This window comes from Echiichthys vipera, assembly GCF_963691815.1.
Source record: "Echiichthys vipera genome assembly, chromosome: 6".
NCBI classification, from domain to species: Eukaryota; Metazoa; Chordata; class Actinopteri; order Perciformes; family Trachinidae; genus Echiichthys; species Echiichthys vipera.
In genome coordinates this window covers 4,238,921-4,259,415 of record NC_139831.1, presented here as the reverse complement: position 1 = coordinate 4,259,415, position 20,495 = coordinate 4,238,921, and the positions used below count along the sequence as shown (strand labels likewise).

General features: G+C 41.9%; 1 protein-coding gene across 1 annotated transcript in view; it reads right to left on the bottom strand.

Moving 5' to 3' along the window:
* Positions 1–644: 644 nt before the first annotated feature.
* cplx1 (complexin 1) overlaps positions 645–20,495 on the bottom strand; it is a 60,349-nt gene continuing 40,498 nt past the window's right edge. The window contains exons 3-4 of the mRNA XM_083915100.1: positions 11,007–11,182; positions 645–4,334 (exon numbers count right to left, since the gene is read on the bottom strand). Coding sequence (XP_083771226.1) covers positions 4,140–4,334; positions 11,007–11,182 — 371 coding nt within the window. The 3' untranslated portion in view covers positions 645–4,139. The remainder of the gene's footprint in view (positions 4,335–11,006; positions 11,183–20,495) is intronic.

Below are 20,495 nucleotides of genomic sequence, written 5' to 3'. Positions count from 1 at the left end.
GGAATCAAACCCAACTCTGAAGTCATTGCCATCCCTAAATCCTTACTTGGCGTTCCTCCATTATCTTTTCAGTGGGTTTGTTTGATTTAAAATGTTTGCCTGTACCCATATCACAGACCCACTTATGACAAACAAACTGCTGTGAGAGAGATTATATTTGCATCTCTTTGATGTCCCTGTGGTGTGACACGATCACAAGTTTCCGGTTTTGAAAAACCCTCCAATCACGATTTGAACGACACAGTGCATTCGGTTTACAGCCCTTTTCGCTTTTATTGAATAGATGTTGAAATTCCTTCTTGGGGGAAAATAAATGTAAAAAAAAAAGAAATGCACAACAGCCAAGGTTGAGATGAAAAACATGATTGACTGACAGAAACAGTAACACGTGATATACATTGAAGGTCTTTGCACATATACTTCCTTAACGGTTGCCATGCAATGGGATATAATCCATGACTCACGTCTCGGTCTCACAAGTCAGGGATGATGTTTCCTCCTGAACCAGAAATACACTGTATGTCACTACCATGGCCTCCATATATGTATATATATAAAGTTTTTGATTTTATCTTACACAGAAGGAGCAGCAGCCAAAGGCCTGTTGCAGTACTGTTTATGCAGAAACACAAGACGATGAAAAATTATATGAAATCACTTTATTCTCAGAGTGTGCGGTGATTCCATTTTTGCAAGAAAGTTACAGACTGAAATATCTGTCTAAAAGGGCATGCAGTGAGGCTAACAGGTGGAGCTTTGAAACACAGAGAAGACACAAAACGATTATCAACAACCTTGCCTACATCGCACACCATAAGCATGCATACATTTTGTCAGCAAATAGGGAGAGAGAGAGAGAGAGAGAGGAAGGAGAAGGGTGAGAAGATTTCGCAGTACAAAAGAACGCCATTTTTTAAAAATTCAAAATACCAACCACCAGAGGACAGAAACAGGACCGGCTACAGACGAGAAAGGATAAATACTGCACAAGAGTAAGCATCTTCTCAACGAGTACAGAACAGAGAAAGACAGATGCAAGGAGAGAAACATCAGACAGTTACATTCAAGTCACATCAAAGGAGTATTTTTTTTTTACGTGTTATATTTTTCAGGCAGTGTTTTAATCCTATGAATGGCTGTATGAGCGGCACAAATGGGCGAGTTAAAAGTCAAGTGGATTTCTGACACTACTGGACGACGACATATTGATTACGCATGACTTGGGCAGTTGGTTTTGGGCAGTGGTTCATAAGCCATTTAGAGCGCAATCAATGGGGATTCACGAGATGATGATAAATGGGTTCTTGATGGCGTTGGCGGATGAGATGCGAAGGGTTATCTGATTTTAGAGCACGCCAGTTTGAAAAAGACTCACTGGAAGCCTGAAGGACTGCACATGCTCGTGATGTCTGCTAAGGTTTTGTCGCTGGGGAAGTCCTCTACTTGGGTTGGTTGGGCAGTAATCGTAGCTTTCTGGAATTTTCTCGGGCCAAACAAGAGATAGAATTGAAAGTTGAACGTAGGCTTGTTAGGCCCCTGGCAATGATTCAATTTGAGTTCAAGGCTAATTATGTTAAGAGAAGGCTAGTTATGGTTCTATTGAAACTTAAAGCTAAAATACCTGAGAAGTTCAGAATAAATCAATAAGATATGCAGTGAAATAAATGAAATGAAACCTCTTCACTAAATCTACTACTACCAGCACTGTTCTTTGGTTTGATTGGATAACTGCGCTGATGATGGATGTGAGTGTTGTCGATGCTTTGTTCCATAACTGCAAACAACTATCAGTCGCCAACTCTCTGCTAGCATACTGAATGAAGGCTGGTAAAGGCAGTTTACAATGTACAATAAAAGCACAAGAAGTTCTATAAATGTGACCTTTCTGTGCCCTTGGATGTTTTTTTTCTCTGGTAATCTATTCAACATGATTACGGAGCGTTCCCCTCGTCTACGTGACAGGAATGCACAAGTTCGGTATTAATGTTATGTTGTCATGTTCAGCTAGCTTAATAAAAACAGTGGCAAAAAAGCTGGTTTAGAAAACCTTAATCACGCCTACAGCTACTGTGCTCGTGTGAATCACAAAAACATCTTCTAATAAAACTGTATCACGAGATCGAACTGATCTCCGCTAAAAGCACATTTAGGCTTTACCCTTAAACGTCACGTGGGATTTTTTTTTTCTGTACATGGCAGCTTTAAATAACTCCGCATTTACTCGGTCAAGTCATGAACCTTTATATGTACGTTTGACCCATTCTAGCGTGTATTCTCAGGTTATAACAACATCAAAGTTTCATCATGATATACTTGTAGGCTAACAAAGGCATTGACTGCGGCCTACTGTAAATATCCACGGTTATGTGTTACCAGCACGAGTCTGGTGGAATGTCTGAAATATCTGGAATGTTTTAACAAGACACAGCGGAATAATGGAGGAATAATAATAATAATATTTAAAAAAACAAGGCATATGGAGACATTTTTTTGAAATCTTCACCCTCATATGACCCCCTTTTAGGTTGTGCCATTACATTTACCAGCAGGACCGACCGGCCCTACTGAGCAGGTGAACATTTTCTGTCGTACAGCCGTTGAGCTTTCATTATTTAATCCAATTTCTTTGCATGTGTAGTTAATGTCTGCCTTTGTAAACGGTTTGACTTGCCTTTTGGTTTTTGTGATTTCAAACATCAGCTTGTGCTCATCGTTCTGTGACACAAGACTGAACATTTTTTACGACACAAAACAAATCCCCCCCCCCTCCTTTTTTTAATAATCAATATGTCGGACCTTAACTATGCGGACACATCCGTGCCTTTAATGCCGACGAACACATTAAGGAGTAAGTTTAAACACGCAACATGAAGATTGTCTGTTATTGCTGATTTGGGTTCAACCAACGGACACAGGACAACTTCATTTCGAACAATATATTGCACTATTGTCACTGTCTGTTCACATATTGTGTGGTCACAACATAGTTGTGTTTGTGAAGTTTCTTTTTTTTTTCTACAAAATAATTGGTTGGAAATGTTTACAAAATGAAATGAACTAGCTTGGTCTAAGATTTACACGTGCTACTGCAGAAGCAGAGCGAGCGACGCCTGCCGCAGGACATAATAAACTGAATATTCAAACCACAAACGTGTACGGCGAGTGAATTTATCGTAGGTTTTTAATCTAACCGCTTTGAGACAAACGTCATGTACGGAGAACATGTATAGTTTTCCCCATGGAAGAACATTTCAGACATAAAGTCAATTATCGTGTGATTTAAATGGCGAACGAGATGCCAATTAAATAAAAATGGAAAAACCAGTTATTGCCTCAAATATCAATGTATTTCACGTCATCATAACAAATGAAATGGCATCTATACGTGTACTTCACTTCACAGAACCGCATGCTTTAAAAGAAGTTAAAAAAGCAAAAGAAAAGTCTAATTTTCCAATGAATTCCTTCACTTTCTGGCGTTACAGTCGGTGTGTTTTGACTGTAGCGTATTGCACATTCACAACAAACCGATGGGAACATGAGGGACAGTTAATGGGGTGGATCCTCACAACGGAGAACTAATAAAAATGCAAGTATTTATATACACTGTATGTATCAAATATTAGCAAGAACAGAACAGGAACGTTCAATCAAATTTTGATATGATTTGGATAATTTCCTAAAAGTTAAAAATATGGCTTATACTCTTAGTCATCATGTTATATGTCATAATTCCCTATATTTTTCATTATACTTTTTATAACCCGAGCCTATTTACAAATAAAACGGGTGGACGATGGGTGATGTCTGATCATATTCTACGTGCCTGACATTTTGAGAACGTGCCATAACGTTTGCCTTGCACTAAAGATCTGTGCAGGTGTTACATACTTTTAAATGGGGTTATCAAGAAAGATGCTCTGCATGAGAGATTGAAAAGTACATATCACCGACAGAGATTAGCCAAATTAAAGGCAAAAGTCACGCCACGTTGCTCCATTGCAGGACACTTAGAAGCTGGGTTGAAGGGGTGGGAGGGTGGAGAAAAGTGTGACTGCAGGTTTGGGCGGGGCAGGGTGATACGGCAGTAGTCTTGGTTAGATGAGCGCTGTAAGAATCATATTTCACCCCAAACAACGTTACTTTTTATTGAACATATCCATGAGCGGGGTCGGGATGAATTTCATGACCGTATCCACGATGCTCTCCTCTTCCTCCTCGTCGCCGCAGCCGGTGGGGACCGCCTTCTTCGGACGGGTGAGGCTGCCCTCGGAGGCCTGCTCCATCGCAGCCGCTGCCTCAGCTTCTTTCTCCTCCTTCTTCTTGATGCCATACTGCGCAGAGAAGACAAAAAACAAAAACAGGCAACGATGTTAAGCCCCTTCGAGGTGGGAATTGTTTCTCCAGGGGTGATTTAAAGTTAAACCGCTAGTTTTTGACATTCTTTAAACAATCAGTTTCTGAGGGTTAACGTTTTAAACGAACCCTTACAGCAACAGTTTGAATGGAAAGATGAGAAGATTGAGACTGCTCTTGTTTCTGTCCACTACAGATGTTAAACTAGAACCAGGAGGTAATTAGTTACCATATCGCCTGGATGCAGGGGGTAAGCTATCGGACGTCCCTGTGCCTGGATAGAAATAATTATAGCAGAGAACGTCCCCTTAAACGACAATCTTTTAGAGAGAGAGAGCCAGGCTAGCTTTCTCCCTTTCCCCTTTTAGCCTTTAAGCCAATAGGCTAATTGCCACATGGCCCCACACACACACACACACACACACACACACACACACACACACACACACACACACACACACACACACACACACACACACACACACACACACACACACACACACACACACACACACACACACACACACACACACACACACACACAGTGTCAATCTTCTCATCTAACTCTCAGCAAAAAAGGGAAGAAAGTACTGTATTTAAATGATAAACCAAACATTTTTGTACAGTCCCTTCTTAGAGTACATTGTGTCCACTACAGGGTTGTGTCCCTTTTATTCTTGCTGAAGCCATACACTTTCGTGCTTCATTATTTCCCTGAAGCCAAATTCTAATGCTTCACAAGGCGTGTTTCCACCAACCCTACAAAGTGTCCGTTCAGAGAGTTTCAGGGCACTCCCTCTCAAATGGCCGCGCACTCGCCGTGTTTCCATTACAAGAAAAGAGGGAGACGTATCACTCTTGGGTATGGGTTTAGAACGTTTTGATCGCGGTGTTCAGCTGATCAGTGATACAGCAGCGCACCACTCTTAAGTGAGAAATACAAAATAGTTGTAGTTTGGCCCCCATGATTCACAACGTCAACTTATGTAGAAGAAACATGAAAGAAAACACTCCACCTTAAATATCCGAGGTGCTGTATGAGTGTGTGGACAGACAGGCTGTCACCCCACTGCAGTACAGTGTGTGTTTGTATGTGTGTGTGTGTGTGCGCATTTGTGTGTAAATGGGAGAGAGAGAAAGGGAGCATGCAGCAAAGGACCATGGGTCAGGAATTCAATCCAGAATCGGTACACAGATCATTTTCTGTACTGCGTTCTACTACACCACTGGATAAAAGTGCCTACTCTACTTTGCTGTGTTGTTGTGGCGTCTGTACTACCACACGTCACATTCTGCTGAGAGCTACACCCAATCAGCAATCAGGCTTTTCTCAGGGTTTGGGCGGCCGTTTGACAAACATCCTCCTGAGTGACCCACATGCAAATTAGAGGCGTTTTGGAGAGATAGACCCGCCTCATTTTTGGTAGTCGACAATAGTGGAAACGCACCTTTACATGTTCCTCTGGCCGGACACCTTAACCTAACCTTAACCCTGCAAACTGTAGAAAAGCCCCCATTTTAAATTACTTCTACCACAAGACACTGTGTACGTTAGTGTTCCCAATTCAATAAGAAACTTTATAAACTGCAAAATGTAGGTACCTTGACAAAAATGATATTTTCCTCATACCTCCAACTCTATATTCTATGTTTAGAATAAGGGTTGGAACAACTTCTCCCCTCACGTCAGAAGTGAGCACGAAGCCGAGTGCTCACTTGCTGCCGTGGAAACTGTGACTGACAACAAAATGGGGCAATTTTTAAAAATAGTGATTTGTGAGGCGTGACGTGATTACTTCGTGCATTTGGGGTAAATTGGTTGAAAATGATTGGGACTCTGGGAAAGTAATTCCCATTTCTTCATTTGCATGATTTCGCTCCAGGCTGCTTCCTCATTAAGTTAAAACACAGCACTGTAGCTTTTCGGGTTCTGTGTGAAAAACAGGAACAACTGACTTCTGCTATTAGACTCCGAGTTGGAGCTGATGATACATTTGGGATTCGTGCGTGTGCTTCTGTGTGTGGGAGTGTTAACTGCTCTAATTTCACCTTCCTGGATACTTTGTGTACCAATTACAGGCAGAGGCACACAGTCTGTGTAATGGACAATACTAACGATTAGCGCACAAAACCTTGAACCCCAACAGACAATTAAATCAGGAGTGTGTTTAGAAGAGAAAGAGAAAATTGCAATTTACAACAACGAACGAAACTGTTCAGACGAAAGCTTTGGAAAAAGCTGGTGAGTAGACCCTGCATTTAGGCCCTAATTACACGACAATGCTTAAAACAACAAAATATTTCATCAGGTGTGCTTTTCGTTTAGACGGCGACGGCGTTTTGGGGGGTTAAACAATGCACAAAAGAGAAACCAACCTCCAGAGTGGAAATCTTAATAATGCTCCGCCGTTGTTTTTCCGTGTAAAGGGGTAAAAGTGTGCTCTGATCTGCTCATGTTGCCCCAGCCGCATACGTGTTTACGCAACAGCCATGTGCAGAGAATAAACATGTCGGACTGTTTCCATCAGTGGGACATTCAAGTGTCCTCGGTGGGAGACGAGACGATGGGAGGCTGCAGACCGTGCTGCAGATCCCTGTCACACTGTACGGCGTCCTGCTTCTCCGCTGTTGGGGAGAGAAGTAAGAAGGAAGTTTCTACGCATGCACTAGCTCCGGGTGCTGTTGTGTGGCAGTGCTTCACAGCGTCTTCTAGTCACCTGGCGTGTATACTACAACAAGTTCACACAATTTTGCGTCACTGTATATCTCACGCGGAATAAAGGCGAAATAAAAAGTGAGAACGCAACGCCACACTTGCGTTTACTTTCTAGATCGTCTCCGTCTAAACAGGGCCTTAGACTTTCACTGTATTCTCATCAGTGGGTCTGTGTATCTAACAAACAGTTACACACAACAATTTGTATGACATCCTATTTAACACCATGAAACGGCAACCAGTAGGTGACTCCCGGTGAAAGTCCTTTGTTTCCGTAGATTTGGGTGACAAAAGAGGTCTGGTTTCCATTTGTAGCCTTGCTGCCAATCATGTTTCAGCATGCTTTGATTGCACGCAGGTAAACAGTCTGTGTGGAGAGCACGTCGGCATTGCCTGGTGATGATTTAGCTTATAATTAGATTTTTGTTTTTATTTATCTGCATTCATGTGCAGATGCCTGGTTACAGAGACGCCATCTCAAAACTGAAACGCCATTCTCGCTTCACAAATTAATAATGGGAATGTAAAAAATGACCACTGCTCGGAAGAGGAACTCTTGGCCCAGATATCCGATGACTGTACTGGGAAGCCTGATATCTAAATCGTCATCAGACAGACAACCGATGGGTTCTGAGATTGGCCTCTATATGTCAGCTCTGTGATGAACTAGCGACCTGTCCGTCTCTGAATAGGTTAAGCAGTTACAGGTGACGGATGGATGATTGCTTCTGGAATCTTTCCATCTCAACTACTGTATCCAAGGTCAAGAGTACACCTACATACTTTATCACTTTCCTTATTGTCCTTATTTGAACACATGTTTTATGAACCTAAACAGATGGGGAGTGGATGCTAATGGTTCTACCTTCAAGAACATTTGAAACAAGCATCATGTTAGCTTTTGTTTTAATGAAAGTGTTTTGGATCTGTGTTCACTGTTACAGGAAGTATAATTTATGTCTGTTTGGTCCTAGTTTGAGTACAATCAATACAGTAGCACTGCGAAGAAAAGGGTTGAAGAGCAACAGGCTGAGTGATGGTTGATGTTGAGGCAGAGATGTGGAAAATGAGTTGCACTCCTCTCTGACCTCTTTGCTGCTCTCCCAGGTGCACGCTAATGTGATTCTGGAGCAATAAATATCTTAAAGGAAGGCTACTGGTGTCCATTTCCGCTGTGAAGATGTCCACAGGGGCAGCATGAGCATCTCTGTGTGTATTTTTAGACAGGAGAGCCTCAGGGTTGTTAAGGGAACAATGGAACAAAACACGGGTATGCAAATACTGTGACTTTTCAACCGTTGGTATGTCATTATTCAAATTTGTTTGCCATTCATTAAAGTCTGCATTCAGCTCAATAATATCTTCTGTCGTGAAGTTATTTCTAAGAAATGCCTCCAAGGGAAATAGGAGACATATTAAATGTGTGAGTGATGGGCTAAAGACTTTAAAATCATTTGTAAGATAATACACTGTAAAAAGATGTTTGTAATAGAAGACTTCCAAAGCCGAAGCACACAGAAGAATAATATAGTTGTCCTCTAAGTTCTTTATCTTCTGTCAGCTAACAGGACTCTGCTTTGTGATCCTTGGTCTTATTGTGCAAATATTTTTCCTCAGCAATAAATGCCAAACCATGTCGGGCTATAGCACTTAAGTCAGTGTGGGGACAACATTCAATCAGCACTTAAAAGCATCAGTAAAAGACAGAGCAGAGAAAATCTCAGACAAAGACACAGATCTTAAAATCTTTTCCGGCCACAACTCGGTGGGGTCTAAGCATCATGGCATCTATAGACCGTTCCACTTACACGCCTACAGTCAAAATGTTTGTTCAGATAGTTGGATAAATCTTTCTTGTGGAAAAGTAATAAACACGATGACATGAAATTCTGAAATGATACATTTGTCTTCCATTTTCTTCCAATGATATAATGTAATGTCAGTAAACTACTTAAGATTTCCTGGTATTTTATGAAATGATTGTATATGTCTGTGGATCGATTGCATGCTCTCCCTGTGTCTGCGTGGGTTTTCTCCTGGTTCTCCGGTTTCCTCCCACAGTCCAAAGACGTGCACATGTTCGGTTAATTGATGACTCTAAATCACCCGTAGGTGTGAATGGTTGTCTGTCTCTGTTTGTCTCTATGTGCCCTGTGATAGACTGGCGTCCTGTCCAGGGTGGACCCCGCCTCACGCCCGATGTCAGCTGGGATCGGCTCCAGCCCCCCTGCGACCCTGACAGGGACAAGCGGTTGAAGATGAATGAATGAATGAATGAATCAGTGGATCGAATCAAGCCAAATTGTTTTATGTTGAAATGTATTGTTCCTTGAATCGTATCACAGCTCTTACGTATCGGATCATCTTTTAAAGGGAGAGATGCACTATCCTAACAACTATACATACTTCACAGGCCTGCCAATGTTCTAGTTAAATATGTGCAGATCCTGTCTGTAAATGATTGAATTCCTTATTTGAAAGTGAGAAGTCATTTGAAACTAGACATTTTTGTACAAGGTTTGAGGTGTGGAAGGATTCGTGTTGGTTCAACACCTGAAAAATGTTTCTTTCTGACTCTAAGGTTGACGGATATCTCCTCAGTATCTCCTTCTGCTCCCTTGTTTTGTCTCTGCTTTTTCGCTTTTATACCGCTTTGTTTTGTTCTCTCCCTCAATCTGTCTGACTCCGTCTCTCCCTTACTCTGAAAGTTGTTCAGCGGTAACAAGGCCCGCGCCAGTTGAAGGGAAGACAGTCACGCTTAGTCAGCCCCTCTCCACTCGCTATAATCAAACAGTTTCCAGAGATCTGCTGTCATGTCGCCCCGTTTCCCTCCTCTGTGCTTCCCAAAACTAAAGAATCACTGGGCATCAGCTCTGCATTCCAACGCTACGCTTGGGAAGCTTTTAAACTCGGCTTGAAAATCCTCAAAGAGTGTTCAAGTCAAATATTCAATGACTTATTAGCAGTGTCAAGAGAATGGCATCAAGCTGTAGACACTTTGATACCATCAATTAGCATTTCATTACGGATGAATTAAATAGTACGCATGAATTTATCAGAAACAAGACAGACTTGACGAGACAAAAGAAAAAAGAGTTGACTCAGTTAACTGAACTGCACACAGCACTCAACTTGCTGTTGAGCAAGGCACCGAAACCCCAACTGCTCGGGGCGCCAGTCACTGGCAGCCCCCTCGCTCTAACATCTCTCCATTAATTGCATGTATGTAGGTCCTGTCCGTGCATGTGTGTGTATTTCGGGCCTGTGTGTGTGTAGATAAATAATAGAGTGAAAAATAGAATTTCCCCATTGTGGGACAAATAAAGGAATTCTTCTTCTTCTTCTTCTTCAAAGTCTCCTCAACGAAGTAATCTAGGGTTGTCCATCTTTCTCTAAACAAAGCATACAGCTTGTCTCCTACCCGCTGAGTTAGTACTTTACGTTGGTTTATTCGTTTTTACTACAACCCCTCAGGTGCTCCTCCACAAAACAGTGGGATCCTTTAGATTATCCAGAAAGACACATCGCTGATGAGATTTTAAAATGAAACCAAAACTGTAGTGAAAAATGTACAAAATAGTGTTTAATATAAACATAGGGTCATTAGGTCGACAACATAATTAAATCAAGGCTACATTTGCAATATGATGAAAGATTATTATGGACTTTTTTGCTCAACATTGCCAAAAAACAAACTGCCCACCCCAGCTTGAATATAGCAGTAAACAAGTATTTGCTATGTAAACACATAGTGGTGTAATTGCGTCCAGAGCAGAGAATGACGTCCCACCAATACATGTCTGACCAGTGACTTCTGGGAATTCGTGTCAGACTTTAGAAAGGTTTCAGATTCACTCCAATGATTCAACAAGCGAACATGGGTGTTACCTTTGTTGACTTGTAATCTATGTTAGCTGTATCGAAGTCTTTTTACCTTATCTCTGATGCCCTGTCTGAGGTTTTCTCTCTCCGCCTCCATTTTTGCATATTTGGCCTTCCTCTCCTCCTCCTGTTGCCTCAGCGCCTCTTGCCTTTCTTCCTCTTTTTTGGCAGCATCGGGATCCTTCTCCTCTTCTCCGCCAAGCATCTTCCCCATGTCTTTGGTGGCCCCTGTTGTTGGTGGCGACAGAGAGAGAGAGAGAAAAATTAAAGTGAGAAATTACACAAATGTCAAGTAGAAACGAGTAACACCGGCAATTCACAGTAATTGCACATAATAGATCTCGGCTATTGGCTGAGCATCCAGTGTGCACAGTGGCACATCAAAGATTTGGATAATTCAATAGACATCGACTTAGCATTTCAATCTTCCTTTGGGCCGGTGAAAGAGCGGCCCTTGACTGAAGACAAAAGTGTCTTTGTGTCAAGTGTGACAATAGATGGGACAAGATTTGAGCGCCAGGAACAAGAGCCTGAGATAAAAGACACTGCAATAAATTATTAGCAATTCTCTTGATTGCCTTTGTGCCGCTCACTTGGGTCTTTGCTTCCTCTGACATCCTCATGCAAAGCATCCACTCGGACTATAGGTCAAGACCTGAGAACAAAAGGCTTTGAGTGCTGTTGAAAGGGCCATAATTAACAGACACTGGGGCTCAATCTGGTCCTGATCCATCCCCTGCCTGTACTTGTTAGATATGTTAAACAGGAGATCAAAGAAAAATATTTTTTTATTAATTCTTATGTTTATTACAGCTTTGGTCTGGTGTTGTAACTTTGACTTGTGTGCTCCTTATTTAATTGCTTCTACAGGTCAATGATATGGGTATTTCCTTTTTTCGGCAGTAGCTCAGTCCTTAGGTGACTTGGCTGGGAACCGTAGGGTTGCTGATTCGAGTCCCTGTGTGGACCATGAATGGAGTGTGGACTGGTGGCTGGAGAGGTGCCAGTTCATCTCCTGGGAACTGCCGAGGTGCTGTTGAGCAGGGCACAGAACCCCCAACTGCTCGGGGCGCCGATCCATTGGCAGCCCCCTCGCTCTGACATATCTTCATTAATTAGGTCCTGTTTGGGCATGCGTGTGTATTTCGGGCCTGTGTGTGTGTAACATGAATAATAACAGAGTGAAAAAATTGAATTTCCCCATGTGGGATTAATAAAGTAATTCTTCTTCTTCATTCTTCAATGAAATGTATATGTTTTTGTATTCTTCTTGATGACTGAAGACTGGTTGAGCAAAGCTGTCTTGTATCTTGAATTCTTTTGTCTGTATGGAGCATCTGGTAAGTGCTATGGGCATCAAATGACATGCTTCATTGTCACCACATGGCCGGTGTGTTTTGCCCTCGGCTGGTATCCTTCAGTGTTTGTCCAGTGCCAATCCAGAAACAAGTATGTACTTTATGTAGCGATGTGTAAAGTATAAGCAGTGATAAAAGCGGTGTAAGCTGTGTTAACCAACCTTAACCATACAGTACACATAATGTGCCACAATTACAATCACTGCCTAACATCAGCCATGAATCATGCACATATGTTGCTGGTGTCTGCACAGTGTCAGCACTATCGGAGCTGTCAGATGAAGCCATTTTGGTGCCATTTACTCTTATACAACATGAAAACAGCAATACTTGGTCATTCACAGTCAAAGTTTTGTCAATTACTGTCTCCCCAGGAAGCCGACGTTCGAAACAGAGACTCTCTTACTACTTTTACTGTGACTTTGATGCTTTATTTTCACTGGTGAAAAATGTAAAAGTCGTGTTTTTGGTAAAAGGTAATGAAATGTAGACAAACATAAACACCTATGTATAATTATAATGTATAATCTCCAATGCTTGCGTTACAATAGACCTTAACTGCCTTGCTTCATTTAGCTCCAGTTGTTACATGGCAGTACCTTTAACAGAACAGATTCTCATTAAACTCTGAGCAGCAAGAACGGTGTCGGTTAAACTGCTTAAGTAAAACCCTTAAATAACAAATGCTGGTATCCTTTAAACTATAACCACTTCAAAGGCCATAGTTCATATCAGGAAGTTGCACGGACTAATCTTGAGTGTCGTCCTGTGTGTTGAGCTGCTTTTGAACATTACCTTTACACAGTACTCCGGCTATGTGCTCTCACCCCAGAGGCATTCGCTCTTCTTTCCAGCTCAGTGACTGGAAACAAGCCAGTGCTCTAACAGTGGCCCGACAAACCCTGAACCCACGACTCTCTGCTCACTTCCGACTCGCAGCAAAGAAATTGATTTTAATGAGAACTGGACCTCCAGGAGCACAAATGGGCAAGTTTGAAATACGCCTGGCGCTCTCTCTGCTTCCGAGTTCAGCACACTCCCTCTTACCATTAGCGCCTCTCTCTGCTATACTGAGCCTCGCAGGCTCCCTGGAGGAGCAACTCAAAGACACAGCCATCTGCTGCAGGCGTGAAATTGATGAGACTGCGGTGACCTTGAGGTTCTTGGCTGCAGTCCGAACTTGCCATGTTGACCGACCAGGACAAGCCCCGGTCCTTAGTCATACGGAGCAGGGTGACGGCTAATTAATAAACAGACACGATGATGTTTTCTCATTAAGTCCTCAGTGTGCAGAAGAGCTGACGTAAGATATACAGTAACATGATGCACATAAAGGGGCTGAAACCATCTCTATTTGTTTCCTAAACGTAACGAAATATAACCGTCGTGAGACCCTGCCGATCGCTGTTTCCTGCATTAAATAGAACGTCATATTTCGTAAAATATCATACACATTTTTGTGCATTACTTTACATATGATGTCCTACGACCCTGTTGATGAGAATACGTTGAACTTAGTGAATTAAGGGTTAATCTTTAAAGCATATATGCCTGTACAAATATATCAGCAATCCCTGGTTGTTGAGCTGACAACCCCAACCCCTAACCTGGTTGGAAAAATGTTAAATATTGCCCAAAATTCATTAAGCAGAACCTTAGAGTTACTTTTTTGCACTAACAGTCATAAGAATACAATTAAATAACCTTTCTGTCTCTCAGTGCTTTGCCCCCAGGCCAAACCAGACTGCTGAATGTGCCAGTAAACTTTCTCCCTGACTTGTTGCTAGTAGCTTGAGGCGATTTACCAAATCTTGTATGCAAAGCAATCTTAACAAGCCGAGATGGCTCTGGTGGAGAATATCTCTCATCACTTCAGGGATAATAATAATTCTTCTTTGGCCAAGATGAGCAGAGAAACTTTTAAAAATAAAACGCTTTCATACATTTATGTATAAAAGTCTGCAGATTAAATTTTAAGAAGCAAAGAGTGGGAAGAAATATCTAATCATAAAGTCCAAGCTCAAACAAAATGTGACGCTTGATCAGTATTCACATTGTCATTAGAACTGCCACAGATAGCGAGTAATGTTAATTTGTGCAAGCAAAGTCTATAAAATTAGGTTAAAATATAGATATAATGTAGCGTTTCTAACAGAGTAACTCGATCAGTATAATTGTGTTTTGTTACAATTATACTTTTGTTAAAACAAAGTATTTTCAGTATAAATCAGCTCTAATATACAAAAAGATAAACTTCTTGTCTCTACCTCTTTGCAACCGAAGCCACTTTATCTCTTGTGTTTCACATGACTAATCTCGAAGCTCAGGGCTAATTAGCTCGTCTGATTGTGACAAAGTTGCTGTGTAGGAGCGTAAGACAGTTGTCGTTCCCAAAAGCCTGTGTGTCATCATGCGCTGCCAGCTGTGGAGTCTGGGTACAGTCAGCAAAGCGAGAAAGCTCCAGAGGAAGAGCTGAGAGCCTCGGATACAGTTAGAAACACACAGAAACATGGTCTAAAGTACTTAATTAGAAGCACAATGACTAACGTATTCCTCGGCACAATGAGAGCATAACATAACATGCTGGTTGATTATTCGAAATGGTTGTAAAAGTCAACTGCGTTTCAACTGGAGTTGTCAAATTCTTGCTATGAGACAGACATTAATCTGAACGGAAACTGTAAACCAAAGTCATCATGATGATACATTTTATTTACAGTATATTACACTTTTTAAACACTAATTGATTGGAAGTATTGGAAGAATTCAACATTAAGCCCGATGATTTGACCTGAAATCGGAGCAACGAAAGTTCAGGAAGATCATGTCTGCATCAAATCACGTGCTAATCCATCCGACAACTATCGAAATATCTCACTATACAAATGTCAAAATAGCCGGTAACACTGGATGAGTCATGAGGATTCATCCTCCAGGCACCATGAAGTCCACGGTGTTTCAGTCAAAAACGAAAACTCAGTAGGCGCAGCAGTCTTCTTCCTCATGAATGTCGGTTTATTTCATGGCGATCCATCCATTAATATCCCCAGAAGCCCGCCGTTTATTCCATTACTTCAACCGTACAAATTTAGTAACATCACTGCCACAAGTGTGGAGAGCAAGTTAACCGTGCTAAATCATTACAGCTCTAAAGGGACTTTCAAGGTCAGCTGAGGCCCATGGGCTAATTCTAAAAAATAGGAGAAGGCTTTCTCTGCTTAGTAGGAAGAAGAAACTGAAAAGGGATCAGGGAGAAGTTTGAAAGTTATGGATTGTCGGGTCATGCTGTGGACTAGACAGGGCAGAGTTACATAAAGGCTGGCTTTAGATTGGGAGAGCGTGTGAAATCATGAGGAGAGAGTGTCTGGAAAAGTCTGTGGAGCTCCGTGTGTGTTTGTGGATGACACTCTGCTGGGTGTTTAAGAATTAGAACAAAATGTACAGCTCCTAATTCCCACTATGCATCTGTGCAAGTGTGATGTGTGTGTCACAGTAAGTGTGCGCTGTCAGAGCTGAGCGTGTGATCGAGTGTGTGTCCTCCAGGTGCTTTTGAGCTGTGAGAGCATTTCCACTTGTGTGTATGTGTGTGAGTACTTCATGCTGATGGACGGGTGACACCGCATGAGAAGAGTCCCCTGTGGAGCCCAAAGGCACACGGAGAAGGACAGAGAAAGAGAAAGAGAGATGACTGAAATTGAAGACAGAAAACACAAGGAAAGAGGAATAAGGTTAACTAGAATGAGAGCGAGTGAGATTATTTCCACTACAAGACAGCACGTCAGAGCAATTGATACAGCAAATGAATGTGCATGAATTAGAAAAGGGAGTGACAGACTAAAAGTACAAAATCTGTAACAAGGACGGTTGAAGGAGAACAGCATGTACAATAGAGTCATTTAGCAAAAGAGAAGAACAAAGAAACAGGGTGTATTTAACAAAAAGAAAGAGGAATAATGTGCAGAAAGAAAGCGCCGTGAAGGGGAACAAAGCCAAGAGAGAATGGTGATTGATTGATAATTATGAAATCCATATCGGGGAAAGATAAGAGGAAGAGAGAGAAGACGAGGGCATTCACAGATAAAGAAAGATGAGAACAGAGGGCGAGAAATAGAGAAAGCGATTTAGAGAAAGAGAGAGGAAGAGAGATGAAATAGCCAGGGTGCTGTGAGAACCAGATGGAAAACAAGAGATACTGCAGGAAAAAAAAAGTGATAAAGCATGAGGGATGGAAACCGCGGGACCAGTTCAAGAACTCGGTGTTCTTGCTCTCCCATCTGTCACCGGTCCTCAGCAGTCCCACAGCTGCTGACTGGTGGGTCCCCGCAGCCCACACCAACCGCCCAGACCATTATAATCAGCCTCCTGCCCCGAGCTGGGAAGAAGGTGGTCCCAAAACCCAGTGGGAAGACTACCAAGGGAGCCTTACTGTATGGTGTGCAGTAAACAATATGACTGTGAATAGAAATAGCAGACTGTGTTTGTTGTGTGAGTTGCATCTCAAATCTTTTAGTGGGGTTAGAAGACTGCAGTGTTGCCAAAAAAAGCTCTACAGAGCTCAGCCGCTTTTAGCACAAGATTCATTGTCACCATTCTCAACCCTGGTTCTAGCAACAGCAGCTGTTTTCAGCAAACAAGCTCTGATAAACCCACTAAATACTAGGGTTCCTTACAAAATCGGACCTTAACATAATATTCAAACCAAGTATGATGTAAAATCATGATTACGTATTACGTTCAAAACAAGCAGCAACCTCCAGGGCTTGAAAATGAAGCCAATGTGGAAGTGTCAGAAACTGCAGTTCCTTGAATGGCCACTTGAGGCTGGATCCAAAAGCGAGTCAATCCCCATAAACCCCCACGTTAAAATGTCCAACTTCACAGCAGAAAGGTTTTCAGCCTGGTACAATAAAACGTTTTGGTCTTTATAGGTAATTTCCCCAATCACGACAACTGTACAGCAGTACATATTTATATAACCCACCCATTTAAATTATATTTAGGTTTAAAGTTATGCATAATTGAGACACACAGCACTTTGAGTGAAAGGTGGGTGCCAGGACAAGTAGTTATCATAGACTGTCGGCCTCAATATGGCCCAAGTCCTTCCATCCACGGTGAAGTCTGGCGATGGCGAGAGCCACTTGAAGCCACTGTGATCTCCATTTTGGCTCTTCACAAACCTGTGTGTGATGTTACAGAGACTTTTGTTCCAGCTGCATAGTATGTGGATTTTGTGAATGTTAGAAATGCTCAGAGGCTTTATTTATAAAGCTTGCTGCACACAAAAACCTTGCATTGACAGGCAGAAATGTGCGGTAAAATGTGTGGTGGCAAACATGGTTATATATAGAAAAATTCTGTATGGAGAAGCGTGCGTATTCCTACGCTGACTATCACCTGTGAGTAGAGCCACACACAGTTTTTCCGACTCGGGAATCAGTGATATATTTATTTGAAATGCCTCCACTGAGACTTCCAAACAACACATTTTTGCAGCGCTCATCCTCCATTTCCTTCTCGGAGAACCTTGCCTTTTCCGCGCTTCTTCAATGTAACATCCTCATTTAGATATTCATGAGCTAGTTAGCATATGCCATTTATGGTAGATTGTGGGAGGAAAAGTGGGATGACACTGGGTGGAGATCATCCCAATTCACTGCAGGTGGGAATATATCTGTATTTATAAAGGAAAGATTGCGTGCAAGTGTGCGCCGCACAGTTTTATATATCTAAAAAATTTTTGCCGCAGCACATTCATGGTTTTGTGCGAACACAATGTTTTGAGAAGGATTCTACGCACAGCTTTATAAACGAGGCCCCAGATGTATGAGAATTTCAACAACTTGAGTCATTTGTGGTGTTTTTGATGCTCATCCTTTTATATTCCTCTTCTCTGTAATTATTGTTTATAATAAAAGTATTTTAGTACCAAAGTGCCTCTGTGGCCACATATCACAAAGGAAAGTAATGGTTTTATAAAGATGCCTGCAATTTACTCGCCAAATGAGGATCATTAATGATTGACGACTAGGAAACTATTACACCCACTGTCATGATAGTTTGTCTTTCTGACTAATCTGGATCGTCACACACGATCAAGCTTAATAATCACCTCTTGGGCAGTTCATGACTTATGAAAAGACAATGTCGCTGCAGAAAAAAGAAGCAATTAAGTGCAAGTGTGGGTGTTTATAAAGTGGCAAAGACATCTCACCAACGTGTTGAAGGTCACATAGATGTCATGGTTGCGTTTTTCAACTACTGGATTAAGTTTAATTTATGTCAGGCCTTGGAAAAAATATCAAAACAAATGTTTTGTTAGAGCAGCACTGAGTCACTTTTCACACTGAGCTGTCTGAGTCGGTCCTTGACAACTATTGACTCAATCAGGAAGGCTGGTTTGGTTTTTGGGACACAGTTTTCCTTTCAGAGCTCTAATAACACTTTGGCAAAGATGAAAGCCCTGCGTGGTACAGATAAGTGCCTCCATATTGGCAAGAGTGACACGCTAACCAGGGAAAGATTATTTTATAGCTGAATGATGCCAAGTTCAATCCACTCCCAAGTTTCCTTGAGCAAGACACAGATGCGTCTTTGTTTGTTCATAGTGTTACTTAACTTGTCAGGCATCATTGGAAAATGATTGAGAAAGGACAGATGCTTTCAAAAAACATACCTGGCAGGTGATTGGATGAACCATCCGTCTATCAAAGTCTTGCCAAAGTCAATCATGGGAATGGAGATTTGATGAATGGAGAGCTCAATGGGCAGATGTAGTTTTTTTTAATTTAGGCTAAAACTAACGAGGCTAGAGGGATAAATCAGCCACCGTTATCTGAATGAACTACATTGGATTAAAGGAGTCCAAGTCCAGTGAACATGCACGTGCAAAACTGAGTGAGGAGCTCAGCAGCAGAGCGAGTGGAAATACTGGAAACATGTCAGTAGTTGAAGTATCTGGCAAAGCGGACAGAAATGCAGAAGGATTTTTCATGTGCTGAAAGCAAAATGAAAAGAGGACACTAAGGAAATGCTGTAAATCTCTGGGGCACACGGAAAATGGAGGCTTGAGCGCCATCACTCCTGTGCTTTATCATCACCCGTCTGCAACCATTATCACTGGAAGACAGCCGCACAGGGTCTGGCCTCGGTGATGAGCGAGCGGGGACAGGACACATTTGTCACCTCTGAGGTTGGCACCAAGGACAGAGCAAACCATCCATCCATCCATCCATGCACACGCACGCACACGCACACACACATGCACACACACACACACAAAATGCAGGTCACAACAACACACTGTTATTTGTGTATTTCTTAGTTTTCCTTAGTAATATGTGCGGACCAAGGACATTCGGCTTGATAAATGACACTATCAATCATGAAAATGTTATTTTCAGAGCAGTCACATGACCAATGTATCCTTGGTCAGAAATAACACCCATCAAAAAACTACATCACATCAAGCCAAAAATGCATACAATTCCTCTGTGGAAGATTTTCAGGATAACATCACTTTAGCAGTCACTTAATCGTGACATTGATTTCATCATCATTGGCTCATTATATGTATACGGTATATGATAATTGGCTTTGAATGAAATGTGGGTCTGATAGGTTCTCGTGGCTCTCCAGATGAACCTTACTGTATCTGTGTTGGAGCGTGCTCTAACAACCCAAGACAGCTCGGGGTGGCGTGTTTGGTCGCGTGCCAGAGATCGTGGAGAGCAATGGCAGAACTTCATAAGCAATTACTCTGAAATCACACAGTAGTGAGTCATGGAGGAGACACCGTGGCCATAATACTACTACTTTCAGAAACGCAGGAAACCAAGAGGGAGCTTCACCATGTATAATATGCTGGTTACAGTTCACTTTTAAGGCAAAAGTGACCACCTGTAATTGAGATTTTTCTACTTTGTATCCATGTTATTGATCAGTGCTGGAAAAGAAACACTGTGCATGTTAATCACAGTTTCTTTGGCATTAGGTATTGCTGTTTGTAGGAATAATTGTACATAAAGTAATCTCATATTTTCTCCAGTTGCCTTTACATTTAACCTAACCTTACTTGGTGTATGTGAACAGCTAATTCGTGTAGAGTTGTGTTGCAGGTAGAAGAAATCAGATAAGCATGACTGCTGATGAGTCACCAAAGAGGTACCTGTGCGAAAACAGAA